This window comes from Tyto alba, unplaced genomic scaffold (genome assembly GCF_018691265.1).
Source record: "Tyto alba isolate M040663 unplaced genomic scaffold, T.alba_DEE_v4.0 Super-Scaffold_1, whole genome shotgun sequence".
NCBI lineage: Eukaryota > Metazoa > Chordata > Aves > Strigiformes > Tytonidae > Tyto > Tyto alba.
The window spans coordinates 12,787,038-12,803,261 of NW_024881261.1; the positions used below are offsets into that span (position 1 = coordinate 12,787,038).

Sequence of the window (16,224 nt, forward strand, 5' to 3'; positions counted from 1 at the left end):
AAATAAATTCTACATACATACACACATACGTATATATGTGTAAAAGTAAATATATGCATATGCAAAGTAGACCTTCAGCTTCTGGAAATCAAGTATCTAGGGAATTTCTGGGTCATTTATTATATTTGGACCATGTTTGATAGTATCCAACAGACAGTGTGTTCGTGATTTGGGCTAATCTTCTGAAGCCTTTTCTCCTCTGCTGTGTGCTACAGGAAATAGAGTCCATTGGTGAGTTATGAATGATGTGATAAAATGTTCAGCTTCTAGTTTCATTTCAAAATTCCTGCTGACTCACAGCAATTTTCACAAAAAAGGCAGGGAACCACATTATTGAAATCTCTCAATCACCTGTTTTCTCCAAGTAAGAGACAAGCCTGAGTATCTCAGGAGAGAGAAATGCTGGCTCTGGCAGTACTGATAAACCCCCTTTGTGCCTCACCCAGCTAGATCTACTCCATTTTATTAATTAAATCCAGCATCTGTAACATGCACCCTGAAGAGGTTCATCTCATAAATATTCTGTTTCTTACTATATGAGTTCACTTCAGGACCAATTTACAGCATTTCTCTTCTCACCCTCCCATAACTGTACTTACGTTGTTTTTTCTATATAAAATCACAGATTCACAGGATGTTTTTCCATGTGTTGAAAAAAGTAAATTCTCCTGTGCCAAACAATAAAAATTATGAGCACAATTGGGCCCTGATTCTCTGAATATGGTTTCCTGATGAATTTCCCCATCTTCCATTGAGTTCTTTGTCAGGAAGAAGATACCTCAGTTCCGTGTGTAGTTCATCATTTAGGTGCCCAAAGATCCTGGATTTCAACCATTTAATATATCACTAGTAATGTAAAAAAGAGAGCAGCCAACCAGAAAAAAAAAAAAAAAAAAAAAAAAAAAACATGAATAGAAAGGAAATTCCCTGAAGATTTTGACCCTCTTGTAGTATGTGCGGTATAAAGCTGTGCCAAGCTCATGCCAAGGATCAAGAATATAACTGATGGGATTCACATCTGTTAGTGGTTGGGCTTTCCTTCCAGAACTTCTTTCTCTGTGAATGTATGTTTTTATTTAATTAAAATTGACTGTGTGGTTTGCTACTGCAAAACTTTGTTGCTAGGTACAGAACAAAAGTACCATGGTGACATTTGCTGTGGGGAACATGCTTTTGTTTCTTTTTACATTCACTTCGAGGAAACTTTCTGCAAAAGGTCTGCTGGGTTGTGAGAAAATCTCTAAGAGAAAACTTGGATGGTTGAGGATGCGCGACAGATGCTCACAGTTCACATGCACCAACAAGCTCCCTCAAATCTGGTGGAAGAGGCAGAATTACGACTTTGCAAAAGTCATCTTGTTAAATGTAGCCTGAGAAAAATACCTTTAAAAATACTGCAGGTCTCTGTGCTGAGCTGACTGATAGAAAGCCTTCCTGACCTAGGAGGGCCTTCCTCCTTCTGATGGAATCAGCTTTGGTTTAGAGAAGACTGCAGTGATCCCCTCCAATTCTCTCTGAGCTCTTGTTATTCCTACAGTCCTCAGATCTGGATTTTTACTTTATCCATTTCAGCTTCCTTCCCCACTGCCTCTGAGGAAAAAAGACTGAAATACTGCTTTAAGCATCCAGTTCAGAAATATTTACCAGCATAGTTTTACGTAGATTTGCCAGAGAAGAACAGAAAATCCACAGGGAACAGAAAACAGAGGTTTATCAAGGAAGAAGAAAAGAGGTGGCAAGAAAAAAGTCATTCTGCTGGTTCTACTGAATTTCTCAACCCAGTTTTATTGTGCTAAGAAGGGCAAAGCTGCTGCTGTGCCTTAACTTTCAGTGCCTGCCTTGTTGAACTCTGCACTAGGCTTCACTGCCAATGCACCCTGCAGTATTTGGTCCACAGAGGCATTTGGAGGAATATCAGTGAATGAATTCCTGCTGTGGAAGGATGTCCTCTGTGGGGTCCTTCCTGCCAAAGGAAGAAGCACTTTCATCATCCTCATTCACGACATTTTAGCAGTGCTTTTGAATTCTCTGTTTCTTTTTTTTTGTTGTTGTAGAGGGCTCTTAATTGAAGAAGATTGAAGGGGACATGTATCCCCCAGGCAGGGAGAAGTCCCTTAGGTGGCTGCATTTGATTTTGCAATCTTGAAATAAACTGGGCAGCTTTTTATAGTAACACCAATGCTTACAGGACCCAGACTTGTATATAGCATTAAAGAAGACAACAATCCCTGCCCTAATCAGAATATCGCTTTCTTGCTGTTTAAACACTGAATTTGTTATGAGAAAATTTTATTATCTAAGTTTGTCAGAGCTTGGAGTAAAAAAATGTATCAATGTGGTCAGGTAAAGTAAAAAAGAAAAAGAAAAAGTGTTGTTGCTATTAATCCTGTGAGTGCTTTTTTATCAGTTCAGGGGAAAAAAAAAAATGCCAGTTATAAAAGACATGAAGATTTTATAATGTTACTTCTTCTGGTAATATCATAGAACTCCAGGTTCATTTCAAATCTGTATTCAGCCCATGGTAGTTCTTTCTCAGAGAAAAGGGCACATTTGTTTATTGTTTTACACAGCAACAAAACAGGGTGACATTAGAAATGACTGCAGTTTCTCTAGCCTTGGGAACCTGAACTCTTCTGACAGTAGACATCTCTTATCACGGGCTAGAACCAAAACTAGCTGGGGACAGGCTGAAGCAGCAGGTATTTGTTCTCTGTGCAGGGGCTGAGGCTCGCAGCCAGAGGGCAATAATGCTTCAGGAATAAGGGGGAGTGGAAATGTGCGGAAGCCCTCGGCAAATACGGCCTAGCAACGGCCTAGAAACGAGAATGTCCTTCTTCATTTAATTGATTTGGGTAAATGGATGACACCGTTACTTGTGTGTTATTAAAGCATTAATTTACCCGGTTTCCTTACTTGTGTTCCTTCCTGCCGTTTGAGCATTATTACGGCAATATCTCTTCAGTAGAAACACCTCCTAGACACGCATGGAAATCTTTGGTGGTGTTCATCTTTCAGCTACCTGTCTCCCAGGTCCTTTAATAGAAACTTTGCGTTAAGTGTCTGGCTGTCTGAACTCACTGTCATTAATACAGAGCGCTGCTTCTATCAGTATTCCTATATCTTGCACATTTGTGGGAGGTATGAGCCTGTTGATACTGGTGCTAGTGACACTGGATAGCCAGAGAGGCACAAAGAAGCCTCAGTGAACATGAGAATCAGGTCTGTTTATTTCACTGATGATATCAGCAAGGATCTGAAGGATCTGGCTGGCTCTTTTTTTATTGTCTGGCACTCTGTTACAGACCTGCCTGCTAGGTTTAGTTCTTATGCTAAAATATCAGAGTCCTGCATCATGAGAAACTGCCCTGACAAGCCGTGGGGAGGCAGAAGGCAGATACTGAATGTGATCAGACTCTGTTGGCTTCATGTGTTCCTACTCATCAGTTCAGATGATCATGCAAGTGCCAGTTCTGAAATACACATACATTTGCACCCTTCAGTTAGCTAACTTTGCTTTACCTTTGAGGTAGGCTTGGTTAGCTAACGAATAGTAATTTTGAATGAATTTTGAGTTCATGTTGAATGCTTGTAGAAAATGCAGATTCACTGTGCAAAGTCTACAGTTTATCTCTGCATCTTTAGGGGTCTAGAGATCTACCATGGATGGATTTACTGGTAAGATTCTGGGGATTTTAGGTTCCCTATTAACATGAGCTAGTATAGCTCAACTCCAAATCTGTGATGCAATTATAATCATATGCCTTCATAAGTCCATAATTCAAACTGAAGCTGAATCCATCCTTCTCTGAGATAAATCCCATGTCAGATCATGTAGGACTGGGAAGCAAGCACGGCACAAATCTACACTGGTATCATTGTGCAATATCAGACAATGGTATTAAGTGAATAAAAAGGTGGTAAGACTTTTCCATGGCTGTGGTTGCAGTTATTTGTTTCCAGAAGGGCTTTTGCAAACTGCAGAACAAAGGTGACTATAGTAATGGATACCTTGATTCCACCCCATTTAATGTCTGAAAGTTTGCAAAGCACAGCATACAAAACCACAAGTAGCATTTTCAGTTTCTGGCATAGTTGACCATAAGGTAAAGCTGTAAGTGTTAAAAAAGTCACGACGTTACATGTTAAGTCATCTCTTGATTTTTAGAAGGTTGTGAGCATTGCAATCACTCATGTGACTTAACTGGTTGTTTCTATATCTTAAAACAGTGGGATTTTAATAATTTCATGCGAATTTACAGTTCTTCCATGACAGTATGTTTGTCAGGTCTGTATTCAATCTACACAAACTTCCTTAAGGGATTTATTTTCCTTTGATTATTAACTGTGTTGCAAATAATGTTAGATAAGGGAATTTACTTTGAGTTTTGAGCAGGGATATAGAATTTCTGGAATGACTTCATACCTGTCTCTAATTACAGAGAAGGACTTGCAATCCTACTTGACTAAGACAAATAGAATTGTAGTTTAAACCAGTAAAAGGGACCAAATTAAGGCCATCATCAGTGAGAACCACATGATAGGCTGCTTAATACAGATAAAATAATCCCTGCTGGTAAATGCTTCACTTTTTTGATGGGTACATTATCTATTTCACCTGAGTTCTTTTCAGGCAGGAACAAATATCATCAATATATGCAAATTCCAATTCCCAGTTACGAGGCAATGACTTTGCTAGCTGATTGCAGTCTAAAGCTGATGCTTTCCCTCTCTCCAGATTTTGCTATACTGGCTCGTGCTATGGCAATCCAATTGATGCTAATGCTTGTTGATTGCTACAAAGCCTGTTGTGCCAAATTGTAGGCAGCAATTTGTTGTCAGCATCAGTGTTCTGTGTGCACCAGGCTGTAGCCAAGGAATTCATTAGATTCCAAGACTGCAGAGGTGAATGAGTGGCTGGTGCATCTGTAGAGAGATATGGAACAGCAATTCATGTCATTTACTGGGATGATATTTCTGTAGGGCCTTAATGAGCCAGACAATTTGCAAACCTGAAAACAACACTGAAACTTCTGTGCTTAGAACTATTTCCGCTGTGGAAAATCCTATGATTTCATTCTCTTGACTTTGAGAAATATGATCCAAGTATAGTCAAACCCGGTTAAGTCAAACTTCGTTTGTCCAGATGTGCAGGTACTAATAGGAGCCAAAATTATTGTGTGAGTTTAGATGCATGTATAGTAAGAAATCCCAGACTGATACTACTCCATCAAATTGTACTGTGGGTACTGATCCCCCCTGAGGGAGATTTCACTGTATTATTTTGTTTTATTTTCACCTAACTGATTACAGAACGTTGTGTGTGTACAATGTTACAGCTTTTTAATTAATGACACATGATAATTTAGGAATACAGTGCTGCAGAGTGTTGACAAATGAATTACAAAAGTACAGGAGTCCCGCTTGTATGTAAATATTTGTTTTCTCTAAGCAAATCAGAATGGTGTTATTCTTCATTATAAAGTGTATTCTGCAGCTATAGTATTCTTATTCCAACAACGATGGTTAGAGAAACACATGGCAGTGGGAGAATAGGTTGGCTGATGCTTCCAAAGCAATTAAGCCACATTCAGTCACTAGCATCTGAGTAAATAGATTTATGAAAATTCAATCAAAAAACTGAGGAAAAGACTATTTAGGTCATCTATTTCATTGCCGTTTCCTAGACTATGTTCTCAATTACTTGTTGTAGAGATCCCAAGCATTACAGATGCCCAAATGTTCCTTTGGAACAGTCATGCAGTCTAATAGATGTTTAGGAGTTTTCCCAAGTGATATGCTGCTTTAATTTTCTTTTGCTTAATGTCATCTTTTTAATTTCTCCTTTTTTATATTACCTCAGAATTTTTTTTTGTCTTGATTCAGAAGGAAAAGTTGCAGGCAGGAGTAGAAAGTGGTGACAAAAGTCTTGCCAATGTCCTGCTTTTCATAACATATATAAGAAATTTGACAAAAATAAATTGCTAAATATTATCTTTTTTTTTTTCTTTGTCTCATATCTTAGATCAGTACCAGACTTCTTAAAATTAGTTAATAGTGAGTGATTCATTAAATTTTTGTTTCAAGCCATCATAATTTGGTCCAGAAAGAAAAAGACACTTGAAAAAAGTCATTATGCTAAATGTTATTGTTTTTGTTAATATTATTCCACAAATATAATTGATCTCATTGTTGCCTATTAGGAGATGCTGAATCCAGTAGCCTGATAGAAGTGAGGCTGTTGCATCTCTTTGTCCCCTGACCCAAGCAGTAGCAAGGTTGAACATTTGTTCCTGATAGGCACAAGTGTGCATATATGCACAGTACCTATATGCATATGTACATGTCTGGTGACACAGATCAGCACAAACAGAAAACACAGCACGCACACAAAGACTAGTTGCCTCATGCTGTTCCCCACTCTGGCTGATCAAGATGAAATACCATTTGTGGAAAATATGTGCACTATAAACATACATACAATATTGGTCCCACCGGTACACGGGACTATCCAGACCTGCTTCTTTACATATACAGAGATGAGCCTTTAATCACATAATCTAATGCTGCCCTAATCCTCTTTTCTTAGACTATCAGGCTACTCTATACCAAGACATTAAAGATAATAAGCAAAAAAAGTGTTTTGTAAAGTGCCATTTTAAGATCAAGCATCATGTTGCAACTGGAATATTGGAATGGAGTTGGTGGACCCTGTGTAGCAGTTCTCAGAAATGACATCCCATTAACTTCTCCATTATGGGCTATGGAGAAAGCTTAGTAAAAGGAATAAGAATGATTTGCCAACCAAACAGTTCTTATTACTCAACAGCTGGAGAGTAAAACCACATGTGAATGGATTACTGATTAAAGAGATTTTTGTTTATTTGTTCCACAGTAATAATTTATATAGAGTCTTTGTTTACCTGGAATCAAAACCAATTTGAACTATTGTTTAGTGGAGCCAAAGCAAATTTAGTCATAGTTAAACAAAATTGGGACAAAAGATTACAGTTTGATTCATTGTTTCTAATGCATGATTTTTGGTAGTATTTCCTCTTCCAAACAAAATTAGAATTGAAAATTGCAGTCTTCTTTTCCATTAGCAAATACGCTGTTAATACCTTCAGCCAAGAGCTCTCTCAGGACTGTAAATTTTTCTCTACAGCTAATGTTATATAGTTTCCAAATACAATGAACTGTTTAGCGCTTCAGTTTTCTAAGATATGACTGATATAGCAATGATTAAACTTAGCTTAGATCTCTAGCTTTTATTATTTGAGTCTAGAGTTGAACCTGAGAAGCACTGTTAGACTGTGGATGGAGAACAGTTAATGCAGTAGCTCATAAACTACCTGGTCTGGTTCTGCTTGTTTAAATTGGGACATATTCAAGGTAACTCCACCTCCCCCCAAAAAAGCTAAAACAGGATGAAGAATATATTCTATCAATAAAAAATCAGAAATCCTACTAAACAGATTGAGAAAATCAAAACTTGTATCGATAGTATAAAGTGTAAGCTAATACCTGTATTTTTTTCTTTTGTTTTTTTTATGTGATGGTTTCTTTTAATGCTAAAACAGTGATTATGGATATGAACGTCACAGCAATGGGCAGTGTTTACCAGCATTTTGGTATAACCCATCTTCCTTGTCAAAAGACTGTAGCCTTGGACAGAGTTATCTCAACAGCACTGGGTAAGTGGCCCACCAGAATTTATTTAGCTAGAGCACCCATATAGAATTTAACCCAATGACAACTTCAGATTACATTTACTCTAGGTGTCTCAAAGCTGGCTGAAGCTCTTGGGACTTCTTCTTCACTGACTTTGTTAGGGTGCACAGTCTGGCACTCCAGATCTCCATCATATATGGTCCAGACCTTTCTCTGAAAAATGATGCCTTAAAGAAACTTTGGGGAAAAACTGTAAGGCAAAGGCCAAGTCCTTAAAGTCTCTGAAAAGACTTTACTTATGATCATGTGGGATCAGGTGAGGCAAAAATGATGTAAAACAAATTAGAGGAAAGAGGTGAAACTGATGTATATGTGAACTGAAGTAATAGATGAGCAACCAGCCTGAATGCTGATTATTCTTTGGCTGCCATGGAAATCAGTGGAAGATGTAGTTTAAGTTAAGATATTGACCTCAAACGTCCTTTCTGATGCAAGTGACTAAAGGATCCCAAAAAGTGACAAAGGATCCCAAGCTGTATTTTGGCATTTTGTACACTCAAATATAAGCAGACTTTGCTTTTTTCTTCTTTCTTTGTAGCTCTTGAGTGTTAAATCTTTAGAGAGAGATGCCTCACAACTGGTGAGAAGTGGAGACCATGTGAGAAAAGCCATTAAACTATGCCTAACAGTATAATAATTGAATACAATTCCATACTGTATGTGTATATAATTTATTTATAAATTTATAGTTAAACATGTAAGAGATCATCATATAGTTTTATGTTTTAGGCAGCTTATTAATATATGGTATATAGATATGCTTTGCAGGAAAATATTATGTGCCATTAAGAACAGTATTAACTATTTTTATATTAGGCACGAGGAATGCTTGGCTGAGACAATTGCTAAAATAATCTGGGAATCTGTTTTCTTCCAATCTCCTTAGTCTAAAGAAACCTCAGAAATGCCTCCCTGTTCCCTGTTAATCCTGTTACGCTCTCTGTCAGCATCTTTCTGACAGATTTTTCTTTTCCTTTTCAGATACCGGAAAGTTGTTTCTAATAACTGCACGGATGGTGTGAGAGAACGCTACACAGCAAAACCACAGCAATGTCCTGGCAAAGCCCCTCAGGGCCTTCGCATAATCACAGCTGATGGCAAACTGACAGCTGAGCAAGGACACAATGTCACTTTTGTGGTGCAGCTGGAAGAGGTAGGCTCTATTTTTATGTTGTGTCCCAGGATCCATGGGTGTATTTGCACCTGATTCATACCAGACAAAAATTGCAAAGTGATGAAGAGGTGAACCAAGTGAGTGTGGGATAAAGTCAGTCAGCAACATGATGTAGCTGGGTGGAGTTTTCTCTAAAATGTAATGGATGATGTCTGGGGATGATAAGACTAAGAGTATTGTGGTGCATAGGGTAATAGCTGGAAGAAGCTGATAAAAACTGTGAACTGGTTTGATCTGGGAATTTCATAGTAGAACTGGAGAGTGCAGGTTTGTATTCTGATCTCCACCCTTAATTGTGCTTTTAACTTCTTGCTGTGTTTAAAACTGAATTTCCGTTTTTACTTGACTCTGACTTTCAGCCAAACATGGCTAAAAGTACATGTGCAGATCTGTCCCCATTGCACAAGCTGGTACATATTGTTTAGGCGTTTGTGGGTGAAATCTCAAGATATCAACAGCAGCGTTAAATCTGAAATTGATTGCAAATGTGAAGCTGATTCAGACTCTGATCAGAGCCTGTGTTTTTGCTACATCTGTATCTTAACTTGGTATTTCATTGTTCTTCTCCCTCCATTTCTGAATCCGTAGAAAAAAATGTTTAAAGTATTTTCTCCTGATTTTTCTTCTTAGCACTTCATTATCTATGTTTAATTGTAGGCTCCCAAATAATATTATTCACAAAGTAACTGTTTTCTCTTTTCTCCAATTTGATTTCTTTAAACTTCTTCCTGCATACCTTGCCAATGAATCCTAAAGCAAGTATGCTTTTACACTAGGGGACAATGTACATCCCTTTAGAGTTTAGAGCATTCATGGAAATTACTTTTGACCCTCTCCATAGTAAATGGCATCTGTAGTGAAGAGAGAGAAATGAGGATGACCTCTGAAGCTGAGTTTTGTAGGGGTATGTTGGGATTTTACATCTCTATTATTGATACTTTCCCCAGCAAATAGGTGTCCTGATTTGTAAAGGCAATAACATATAATAAATCATATCTAACCTGAAGCAGTTGTTTGACCTGAATGTTCATTTTCTCCTAAATGTGATCGCTTTATTTCAGTAGTGACAGTCATACAGCATTGCTACTGTAGATGCTGTCATAACAGTATAAGCATATAATTTTATCTGGATAAATTATTGATTTCTGTGTTTAAAGATGACAAGTAAAAAGTCCAAAACAAGATTCAAACTCTTCAGGCTATTAAAAAAAAAAATAAAAAAAAAGAACAAGTGTTCATGGCATCACCTTTCTATTCTCAGCAAAGTTTTAAAACAAATTGAGAGAAGGAGATGGGTAATCTAAGTCAGTCACGGAACTATCAGAGAATTATGCCAATAATCAGAGGGAGAGACAATCACACACAGTGAGGAAAACTCAGGACAAATGTCCTGATCTAATTTCTGTGAGTATTTCAGCTCACATATCCTGTAAGAATACCCTGACCACGCTGTTATACAGGGATCTGCTGTGAATTGTTCTGTCTTTTCTGTTGATTCTGATCTATTTTGATAGCCCTGCTTCAGTATTCGCCAGAGTCTGGAAGCAACATTCTCCATTAGGAGATGGTATCTTTCTCATGCTGTGTATTAAGGAGTACTTAAAGTATGTTTTGATGAGTTAGTCAGCTCCTGAGGAGATCTAGAGGGTGCCCTTCTTTCAGTATATCTGATAAGAAAGAGGTTAGGAATTGCCCTGAGGGCTGAAACAGTTTTGATCAACCTCCAGCCTTTCTGATTACTCTCCCTGCTAGATGTATCTTGACCTTCTGCTCCTGGATTTGTCAATATAAAGAGTTTACAGAGCAATCAACAAAACTTTTGGGTGAATTTGACCCAATCTGACAATGACTTTGGGCTGATGTTGCTGCAAAAGAAATATTCAACAAAGAATAAAATTTGTTCAGCTGTATGTAAGCAATAGGAGAATAAACTGTGTTTATAACAGCATAATTGTATATACACTGAAGCATTTACTGAATTTAACTGTTTCAGTAACAAAAATCACACCACTCACTAGAAAATTTAAACCCAGCAAAAGAACAACTGCCCTTTTATAGAATAGATATTGATTTCACAGAATCACAGAATAATTGAGGTTGGAAGAGATCTCTGGAGATTGCTTAGTCCAACTTCACTTCTAAAAGGGAAATTTCTTTCCCCTGCAAACATGGCAGACATTTGCAAGCCAGAACTTGCCATTTTTTTTTTAGTTCTGCCCTGCACAGGTATACAGCATGGTACAATCCAGAATGTTCAGCATCCACAAAATTTGTGCTACTCCGTTTTTGCTGAAGAGAAGGCATCAGGCAAATTAAAAAAAGCTGGATATGTCCGTGGTTTTTCCCAATAGCATATGAAGAAAGTGTGCCCTATTCAACCCTTTCCTCCTGGAGTGGTGGTCAATATTTTTAAGTGCTACACCCTGGTGAGGACTATTTCTTTAGCTTGTGTCAGAGTTAATATCTTTTTGGATGTAAAATAACAGTGGCCTTTACTTATGTTGTCGTCCCTTTGCATCTTCGTATCTCCTGTGTCCCCCTGAGACAGGTTGTCTGAAACCTTCAGATCTGCAGAGCTGTTCCATACAACGCAGCCTCCCAGCTCTCTTTTTTCATGTCTGTATTCTACTTGACCTACAGGGAAAAAAAAAAAAAAAAAAAAGAGATAAGGAGCTGGTGAGTCAAGGTACAAGAGTTTGTTTCAGATTTGTATTCCTATTATCTTTCTAGGGCTTTCTGCTCCATCTAAGGACCTACCTGGGTCCGAAAAGAAGACCGAACTGCAGAGGCAGGCTCACTGAAGGCCCTGAAAAGTCACTGCATGTCTGTAGTGGAGGGAATTACTAAATGGGCAGGGAGAGGCAAATGATAGCAGTAAAAAAAACCTGATGTTTTCACTCAGATATGGGATTCAGGGGCAGGAACCACTGCACAGGAGTTTCTTGTAGAGCCTTCTTGTGCTTGTGGTGATGCTGAGGGCAAGGTTTGTGTCATTCTGACAATAACATAATGTCAGTAAAAGATGTCTGAAGAGAAGCAAGGAGAAGTATTCAAAAGTGTTCTGCTATTGAAGAAGACACAAAAGGAAAATAATCACTGAAGTCTATGCAAGTGTAGAGGGGTTAGGCACCAAAATCAGCAGTGCATAGAGCATTGCTGATTTCTCAGAGCTGGGATTCTGTCCCAGTTTCTCTAAACCTGACTCACATGAAATTTTCCTGTAAAGCATTTATATCTGGCAGCATATAAATATCATTAAAAGCAAAACCAACCAACATTTCCTATTTAAATAAACTGAATGTAAGAATGCTTTCCAGAGAGGTCTAACTTGCCCATCGCCTTCTTTGATTTCTGTATGACCTCTTAAAATCTGTTTGTAAAGTTGCACTTAATATCTTTGGCCATGTTTTTGGAAAGGTTTGTCCAGGTTTGTCCTCCTATTAAATCTTGGTTTAATCGTCATGATAGTCTTACTGGGTAACAACAGCCAGGAAGCATCAATATTTCCTTTTATAATTAGCATATGTCCCATTGTACAGCGTTAGGAAAGTGTTTAATAAGCAGAGCACCATACTTAAGCTAGCAATTTTGCTCTTAAATTTCCATTTTGCTAAGCAGAATAGCAACAGCATCTTTGTCACTAAATGGCAGCACAGAAGAAAACTAGTTACGCTTAAAAGCAAATTTTCCCATTGCCTCAAAATACTGCCAGTTTAAAGGTTAATCTTTTGCCCTGGCCTCAGCTGTGTGCACAGACCCAACCTGGCGCCTCTCACACTGCAGCGTTCAATAAGAGTTGTTTCTCAGCCTAAACAACCTGAATCCTTATTTTATTTTTTCACAGCAACAAAAGAAACCCAAAACCAAAAATTACAAAGACATTTTGTGTACTGAAGTTCTTCAACTCATTGTCCTTGACATATTTTGCTGCCCTGTTGTAGAAAATAGAGGAATTTTATTAAGTGGGTGTTGTTTCTGCATGCCTTCCTCATCACATGGTTGTGTAGGTCTCTTGCCTGTCACAAAACCAATTGTTATTTGTGTGTTTGAGTTATTTGTATGAACATCAGACACTTGTGCTTGCTGTACTGATTCAGCAGAGACACTGAAAGCTGCAGCCTCCAGAACAGTGCTATTCAACACAATGGCTTTCAAAATTATTTCATCTGATTGCTCATACATCTTTGCTGAGGAAATGGACAGTAAAGACACTCAGGGCAGAAAGGTTCAGGGCTTTGACTGTTTCATTACAGATAATTCACAGAGAAACTGCCTCCACTGATTTATTTTTTATCTTGATAGAATGACAACCAAAAGTCTTTGACATTCTAGGTCTGCCTCAGTTCTCACTTGACAAAGTCACTCCACTGGGAGTAGATTTTGGCTTGCTTTTGACTGCTTGCCGGTGCTATATGATGTTTGGATTAGACTAATGTGCGGGGAAAGCTCATTTGTTCCTATGGTTCAGGCCATGGGCTAGTATTCAGGCAATCTGAACTCATTCCTGGACCGCACTCTGAGCTCTTTCTGCATGACCTTGAGTAAGAAACTTAATATTTCTGCTTATTTATTCCCTCATTTGAAAACAGAGCTTTGCTTTCTGCCTCATGCCCTCAATGCCTTCCATTTATGTGCTGAATGCTTATACGGCCGGAGAACTCTCTCCTACCATGTGAATATACAGATGGAGCACTGAATTTCCTGAAGACCACTATGGTTTTCTGTAATGACAATGTTAATAAATGGCTCTGCAAGGTACATTGTGTCTCAAGTACACTTAATGAGCTTGGGAACCCTGCTGGGGGGACAATACTATTAGCATTTTCTACCTCCGCACTGTCTTTCAGTGCAATTCAGAATTCAACTCAGCTGAAGTCTCTGGAGATGAGCTTAGCATTAGGATTTTTTTGATTGTTGATGTACTTAAATTAAAGTTGCAAAGCTAGTAGTACTTAAAAGCATGATCTGTATTTTTTTTTTTTGTGGTATCCTACTGTGTTCCCTCTTATGATATCACAAGTTAGTAATGATTACAGAAATACGAAAACTTCATCAAAACTTTAAATATACATGCTGAATCATGGCTGTTTATCTTACCATCATATTCCTGTTAATAACACACAGATGAAAGATCAGTACATCCCCTTCCCCATACCACTGTCATCTGAATTATAGTTGCATTTTCCACGTTACTGATGATGACAAGCTGGTGGGGAAAAATCAGAGCCTTTCATGCATTTTTAAATTCACTGATGAAATTCCATGAAAATGTATGAAAGTTGACCTCGCCTTCATGATGACTCACAGTGCTACAGTCTTCTAATGTACTTCCAGTCAGACAAGTTGAATTATTCTGCATAATCCTGAGAGGATGTGCTTATTGATTTCTGTGGAACACAGAAGATCTAGTCCTGTAGAAAAAGCTCATAGCTGAATTGAGCTGGCACAACTGGCAGTCAGAATGAATGATATGATTTGTACAATAAACTGCTTCGGTGTAGAAAAAGAAGTAAATGTGAAAAGTATCAAGCTATTTGCTCTGATAGAAGACATTTCTATTCAGTTTCTGATTTTAAAAAGTTAAGAGCATCTTTCTGAAAGCAGGAATTTACACAGGAAAGGGTGTTTTTCAATACTTGATCAAGTTGGACTTGAATATCTGTTTAAAATTAAGCATATGCTTTAAACAGACCTAGACTAATGGTATCCCACATGTAGATATTTAGTTGCTATAGAAATGTCTTTGATGAAGGTTTTCTGATGGTGACAGGAAAATGCCAAAGAGGAAAAAGGGTTAATCTAAAGAAAGCACAAAATATTAATCCATGAAAACAATCCAACAGCAGCAGTGTCTGTCTCTTGCAAAGGATAATTAAATCCATGATAAACATCTGTTAGGAAGACACACAAGTCGGTGCATAACCGAAGACTTAAAAATTAAATCTGAAACATGGGAACCAAAATTAAAAACCTTGAACTGTGTTTCATTTTTTTAATACTTCCACATAGATACAAATGCTGGAAGTCAATAAGGAGAATTCATTATTACAACCTTCTGGGCAAGATTCAGATGGAGTGTTTGAGAGAGAATGCTGCTGGATGGGTCTCACATCTCACATACACCACAATACTGAGATCTGCATAAAAGTAATCAAAATCGAAAAATACTGTTGCAAACGGTATGGGCTGTTTCTTGATATACACTGAGGCAGGAAGCTTCACAGAGTTTTTTGAAAGCATCCAGGTCCTGTGTATGCTCTAGACTCATTCTTTTAGCAAGATAAAGGAAAAATGTGTGTTTGGCTTGGGAGATCAGGAAGGGGAAAGAGGGAGGGGAATATTCTGTGTATGCTTGAAAACCTCCTGGACATTTAATGATAAAATCCCTTAGAAAACAGTAAATTCCTGATTTACATTATCATAACAAATGTTATATAAGTAAAGGACATAATATGGGGCCTTGGGAAACATATTTTTAATTCCCATGGCTTCTGTTCAGGCTAAAAGGAGTAGTCATGCTTAAAGTTCAGCATATACTTAAGTCTTTGGCTGGACTAAAGCCTTTGTCGAGATTGTAACGTTATATCCAAGCTTGTGCATATTGCATATACGTAGTACAAGGTAAAAAACTTCCATCAAAAGTATTTTCATTACTTTTAGCTATTGTAATTGGTTGCGGACTAGCTTAGTGTGATTAAAATACAGCAGCTGAACGCAGAGATACCAGCACAAGCAGCCAAGTTGGCAAATTTCTCCATTGCTGCCTAAGATCACTGGCATTAAAGACCTCTTACAAGGAAGGCTGGAGAGGCTGCCCAAAGATAGCTTGGTGATGATTGCATCCAAGTGCTTTGCTGTGGCTGCAGAAGTAATGCAGAGAGTTTTGTGTCTGCCTTAATTGAGCTAAAAGCTCTAGAAAAACCCTATCATGTAATATTTGGCTTATCAAAATGACAAGGAGAAGCTGGGAAAAAGCAACAGGAGAGAATTTTGCAAAATATATGTATATTCATCAAATTGTTGCAAAACAAAACTTCTCTTGGTGAAACAGTCACTTGTAAGTGGCTCTGGAGATCTGCCTGAGACAGATACAGCTGGGGTTGATGCAGATCAGGTGTGGCTGTATGGGAAATGTTTTGATTTTGGCTCACCTGCTTTCTCTTCCTATCATATTCTGCCTGTGCTCTCACCTGGCACAGATAAAATATTAGAATAAATCCAAACACAGTCTCTTTATTTTCCTGACTTTTGTCTACCACTTCCTAAACTAGAATTTTAAATGTCAGCTTTTCAAAATGTGGCATTTTCAATGAAGTGTTATA

The 16,224-nt window shown here is 38.0% G+C and overlaps 1 protein-coding gene across 4 annotated transcripts in view; it reads left to right on the forward strand.

Annotated features, from left to right (window-relative positions):
- The window catches only part of SORCS1 (sortilin related VPS10 domain containing receptor 1), a 305,446-nt gene that overhangs the window by 255,742 nt on the left and 33,480 nt on the right, over positions 1-16,224 (forward strand). For all 4 annotated transcript variants that reach the window (XM_032988691.2, XM_042790410.1, XM_042790397.1 and 1 more), the window contains exons 17-18: positions 7,578-7,691; positions 8,710-8,881. In XM_032988691.2, coding sequence (XP_032844582.2) covers positions 7,578-7,691; positions 8,710-8,881 — 286 coding nt within the window. The remainder of the gene's footprint in view (positions 1-7,577; positions 7,692-8,709; positions 8,882-16,224) is intronic.